The 5,616-nt window shown below is 57.9% G+C and overlaps 1 protein-coding gene across 1 annotated transcript; it reads right to left on the minus strand.

Moving 5' to 3' along the window:
* Nucleotides 1-638: 638 nt before the first annotated feature.
* On the minus strand, nucleotides 639-4,412 carry SHISA3 (shisa family member 3). The gene is made up of 2 exons (XM_069457524.1): nucleotides 3,605-4,412; nucleotides 639-1,607 (listed from the first exon to the last, which is right to left on the minus strand). The coding sequence occupies exons 1-2, from the start codon at nucleotides 3,879-3,881 to the stop codon at nucleotides 1,168-1,170; spliced, it is 717 nt and encodes a 238-aa protein (XP_069313625.1). The 5' UTR covers nucleotides 3,882-4,412; the 3' UTR covers nucleotides 639-1,167.
* Between the last annotated feature and the right edge of the window lie 1,204 nt (nucleotides 4,413-5,616).

A 5,616-nucleotide genomic window follows, 5' to 3' on the forward strand; every position in this document is an offset into this window, starting at 1 on the left:
TCAGGAGCCTAGATGCAGAAAATATTTTTTAAATTTCAAAATATAAAGTGTGTGTTAAGTAAAGACATTTCCTTTTATGAACTAGCAAAGAATATCACTAAGGAGATAAAAATGAAGCACGTTGATTTAAAATTTCAAATAGAGTTTATGAAAACAAAGTATTTTATTTCTTCTAACCCAGCAGAATAGATGCCCACACCTGTAGTCATTGGACATGGAATTCTGGGGCACTGGAGATGTGTAATATTAGATGATTACGCCAATAGCTGGACTTTGAACTCCACAGTTATTATTAACATAAAAATTACAGTGTGACTAATAATTAGTACAGTCAATGTGGTAAATACATTAAATTACAAATCTGTACATTTGTACAGCATCATTTTACAAGTCAATGTTTTGAGACGCAACTATCCAACTTGCATCCAAACACTAAATGCTGCTGAACAAAAAAGTCTACAATAAATATTCCCTCAGGTCAGTGGGGGAAATGATTTTACTCTAAGACTCTGTGTTAAAATGAATGAGTATAGGTTTAAACTCCTCATGTGGTTATTGAAACCTTGTATTTTGAAAAAGAAAACTTATATTTTAGACAAAATTTAGTTATTAATTTAAAAGGTAAATGTTCTCATTATGCTAACATTACTCAGGGTTAGGTGACCCGCAAAATCATAACTAGGCTGTTCTCTGCCCCCTCAAATTTACTTAATAGTTAATTTTTAAGTGAACCTTTGATAATTACAATTAGGTATTTTTCTTTGCTTATTTATGTATATATTTCTATTGTACCAAATAAACAACTTCTATGAAAAATGGACACACAGCTCTTTTCTAAACAGTACAGCTGAATTGTCCAGTAAAACATTTTCAGCCCATTTGCAACTTTAAAGTCAAACTGCTGCATATTTTGAATACAAGTAGCATACAGTGAAATGTAATAGTCACTATGTTTACAAAAACCGAAAAAGCCATTCTCTTACTCAGGCGTGCTGGGACTGGAGCCAGGAACCTTACGATGAGAAGGCACCATGTTTTCCTAGCACAGTTCCTTCCTCTGTGACACTGACGAGTGACCAGGGAGAGGTCTCGGGGCTGCACGTGGCACTGGGGCAGGGCTTCCCCGTCTGCCATCCCACTCTGCGGCGGGTTCGTGGCCACAGCCTGTCAGCTGGAGCTGAAGTCGGGACAGCTCTTCCCCGGCAACGGGGGCTCCTGCTGGAGGGGGTAAGCGAAATACTGGGGTGACACCAGGAACCCAGACGGCTGGACCAGGTGGACTGGGTGGCCCGTGGTGTAAGGCGGGGGCGGCGAGGGCGCCAGGCAGCCGGGCTCGGCCCTGGCGAAGGAGAACCTGCGGATGGAGCCCCCGGTGGAGCTGGAACTGGTGGCCGTGCTGGACTGGCGGGAGGGGGCCCTGGGGCTGGTGGAGGTCAGGATCATGGGCAGGGTCTCCGTCTGATAGCTGCGCAGCGAGAAGCGGATCGGCTGCTGCGAGGGCTCCTTGGGTCTCAGGCAGGTGCAGCAGTAAATCGCCACGACGGAGCCCAGGATGATGAAGGCGATGAAGATGGAGCCCACGATCAGGAAGGGCACGTAGACGGGCTCTGAAAGGCAAAAACACACACACAGGTGCTCGGAGGCAGGGCTCCCCAACTCCGAGCTCGGCTCGAGCAGCTGAGGGGCCAGAGGTTGGGTGTGAACACTTGTCAGCTCCTCGGAGCCTGTGACCGGTAACCTCCGAAGCTGCTCCTCGCGGGGAGGACGCAAACTGCCACCGTAGCCTCTGCTAGCAACTCGCCATCATACGGCACAGCTGCAAGTCAGGAAAGAACAGAATCCAGCCTCCTGTTCGTGCACTGGAGGGAAGGGGCGAGTTTTGGGGGTCACTCTAATGCTGGGTTTAAATGCAGGTTTTAGTAGTTATACCGTGGCAGAGGCACCTCGGGCTCTGACCCCTCTCTAGCCTGACAATCCATCTTCCAACCCAGAGTCTCTAATCTGAGCAAAGAGAACCCGGCCTGTTAAATAAGACCCCCAGGATTTTGTAAGACTCCAGAAAGAATAAAAATCCATCGTGGGCCCCAATTCACTGTGTCTCTTACTGCGTCACAAATTGTCAGCTCTGGGATGCTTCCTTCCCTTACTCTTCCACACCTGTCTCTCAACTGCCACCCCAGGTCTGGGAAGGGTAGAGAGATCATGACGCAGCTCTGGGGGTTGGTGGCCCCAACTTTCTGCGAGAGCGTCCCTCAGACAGAGCCCACGCCAGTTTCCTTCCCTCTCTACGAGCCAGAGGTACAACTTCCCGCCCCAGAGGTGACCCCTGGGCTGTTCTCCAGGTCTGTCCCCTGGAGAGCCACGCAGGGATGTCGCCGCCAGCGTGGAGGGAGAAGAAATGTCCTCCTGCGCTGACCAGGGCTCCACCGTGCGCCTGGCTCTTATTCGTAACTGTTTCAAGTCTCGGGGAGGTCCTGCAAGGCGGGCATGGTAGCTCCACTTTCCAGACGTGGAAAGCCATCAGGGAGGCTCTGACTTTCCCAGGGACAGGGGCCGCCGAGTGACAGGTAACCGTCAGCACCTTCTCCCCCGTTGCCCACGCCAGCGTGGAAGACAAGAACGTGGGGAACGAGCCCCATCCACTCGCCCTGTGCGAGCTGCTACAGAATTGAGAGGCCCAGAGCAGTGACTGGCCCCAGGTTACACCAGGGGCGCGTCCCCGCGGAGACTGCCCCTCGCCCACGCCGTCCTTGGCACCAGAGCAGAGCAGGGCCCGGGAAGGGGTCCCCGCTGCAGACCGCGCGCGACCACACTCACTCCGCACAGGGCAACCGGGCGGCGCAGTGAAGCGTCTGTGATTGTCTGACAGGCCAGGACGAGAGTTCCCTACTTTCCACCTAGTAGTGTCTTTTCTCCAGAAACTACTTCTCGAATCTTCTAGCTCGGATCAAATACCTCGAGAGTCTAATGAGTACTAATGAAAATACAGCCCCCTCTCCTCTGGTTATCAGTGTGCTGGGAGGGGACATTCGGGCACCTCTGAAGATCCCTCCAGCCCCCCTCGCCTATCCTGGGGACGGTCCTTGGCCGGGGAGGGTGATTCGATGCAGAGAAATGAAAGGAAGTTGGAGAACAGGGCAGCGGCTTAGAAACGCTACCAAAGCCCCCCCCCCCCCCAAAAAAAAGGGGCAGAAGTTCCTTAGCCTTGGGGGACTACAGACAAACGCAAACGAGAGTCGCATTCCCCAGCCGTCGCACTTCCCGAAGCCCCCGAAGTGACCAGGGCACCCTCGCCGCCCCTAAAAATCCATATTTAGCCTGGCGCTGCCCCCACGCCCTTCTCCCGGGAGGTCCAGTGTCCTCCCCAAGGCCACCAGGTGCAGGTCCCACACTCCTCGCTCTCCCTGGCAAACTTTCCCTTGGGCCGACCCGCGGAGACCGCCTGTGGCGGGAAGAGGGACTGCAAAGGAACAGGGGGTCCTGCCCTGAAACGCGACCACCCGCTCCTCCCCATCCCCCTAGACCCGGACAGGCCTGGCGCGCCCTCCCGCGCGCACACAGCTGCGGGCGGCGGCGGGGCTCTGCGCTCACGGGCCGCACTTACGCGCCGGGACGCCGGGGTGCTCCAGCTCGCCGCGGTCGTTGGTGCAGCCGCCCTGCTCCAGCCTGGCGTCGGCCGCGGCGCAGCAGTAGCGGAGCGCGCAGGAGCCGCAGCAGATGGTGGCGTCCAGCGTGTCGAAGTCCTCTGGGCACTGGAAGCCCTCGTGGTAGTGGCCCTGCACGTCCACCCAGCCGTGGCAGTACTCCCCCGACTGCTGGGCGCCCGCCGGGCCCCAGCGCGGCCAGCCCAGGAGGACGCAGAGCGCCAGCAGCACCCGCATCTCCGCGGGGCGCGCGGGCGGGGACGCGGCGGGAGGGAAGGGCCGGGGCGCGGCTCCCGGCGCACCGCGATTCCGCCTCCCCGGGGCGCGGCGCGGGCAGCTGGCCCCCGCAGCCGAAGCCACTCCCGTGCGAGTTAGCAGGGACCGGGGCGCCGACAGGGGCTGCGCTGCAGGCGCCGCAGGCCGGGGCTCAGCATGGTGCGCAGGGGCGAGCTGGCGAGGGTCCGCGGGAGGCGCCGAGTCTGCTGCCGGGGCCGCCGCTGCCGCCCTCCGCCCGGCTCATAGCGCTCCCCGCGCCAGGGGCGCGCGGAACCCCCGGCCACCGCCCGCCGCGGTCCTCGCGGGGGCCATCGCTCTCAGGGCTGCCGGCTCCGGGGCCGCACAGCGTCCCAACGCGTGGCCGTCGCCGGGTCTCGAGAGGAGCCCGAAGAAAGAAGAATTTGCTCCCCACGTGCGGGTCCCCGGGACCCGCGGCCGCTCCGCCCCCGCCCCGTGTGTCGCGGGAGCAGGAGTTTGCCCGGCCGCGGCCAAGTGCAAACGGCCGCCCGTTGCTGACAGCTCTGCCTGCGAGGCGTCCTTTAAAAAGGAAGAGGGAGGAGGAGACCACGAGGTCGAGAAAGAGTCCGCCCTCCCGGCCGCGCCGCCGGCACGAATCACCGCGGGTGCCGCGGTCCCCGCGCCCCGTGTTGGCGCGCCGTCCCCGCCTCTCCGCGGCCACCCCGCCCAACCCGCCGTCGGGGACTGGATTCTAAACCTGAGGGGGCGAGGCCCTGCCCCCACCCCACCCCCAGCTCGCTCACGGCCGGGAGACCCGCAGAGCGAGCTTAGGGGCCGCCAGCTGCCCGCGTCCATCCACGCGCGTCGGCGCGCGAGTGGAGACGCAAGTTTACGTTTTGTGGATTTCACAAGAAATGAGCGCGGTGACTGAAGCTTGTCGAACAAGCTGTCTGCTGCTGCGCAGACCTGGACTTGCTCCCGAAACACCGGTGCCAAAGGCTCGGGACCAATTAATTGCATGATGATTAGGGGGCGCGCACGTTTGCACTGAGCTTTCCGCAGGCGTTTCCACTTTTCCTGGGGGGGCCCAGCACCGTTCCCAAGGACGCACACTGCACCCTCCTCCCCGCCGCCGCTCACCTGCGCGCCGCCGCCGGGGGAAGAGTCGCCCGTCACCCCGCCAGCCGGGCCAGCTCGCAGAACCTCAAAGAGCACGACTTCTGCGTTCACGCCCGCAAAGGAAATAAAAGAACAAAATTAATGATCATTGAGCAGATCTGAACTTCTGTTCGGGCAAAGAAACACATTTATTTAAATGATGTGTCCCCTGGGGGCGATCTGCGGGGCGCAGCGCCTCGAGCGGCCTAAGTGCCTCGTGAAGCCGGTGTTATGCGAAACCGGGCCAGACTCGAGCATTTATTTTTACTGCATCCTGAACTTCCTCCCCTCGGTTACCGGGACGTGCCAGTGTGCTCCGTGTCTCTCGGCCTATCTGTCAAACACGCTGATTTAGACGTTGGCGAGTCGAGTGGAACAAAAGGAACAAAGTGCTCCGAGCACAAGGAATACAAGTGCTTTGATCAAAAGCATTTATCACGCCCGCAGCGTCCTGATGCTCTGGGTCGGTTCTAGAGAAACTTCTATTTTAGCTCTGCATAAAACAATCTCTTTTTTTTAAATCTGAGTTCAAGTATATCCCAAGTAAAGAATGACTTCCGACTTCTAATTTTCATTATTG

The sequence above is a fragment of the Eulemur rufifrons genome, chromosome 24 (genome assembly GCF_041146395.1).
Source record: "Eulemur rufifrons isolate Redbay chromosome 24, OSU_ERuf_1, whole genome shotgun sequence".
Lineage (NCBI taxonomy): Eukaryota > Metazoa > Chordata > Mammalia > Primates > Lemuridae > Eulemur > Eulemur rufifrons.

Coding starts and splice junctions, on each gene's coding strand:
- SHISA3 (XM_069457524.1), bottom strand. CDS start 3,881: ATGCGGGTGCTGCTGGCGCTCTGCGTCCTCCTGGGCTGGCCGCGCTGG. Junction 1,608..3,604: donor GCACCCCGGCGTCCCGGCGC/GTAAGTGCGGCC, acceptor TTTGCCTTTCAG/AGCCCGTCTACGTGCCCTTC.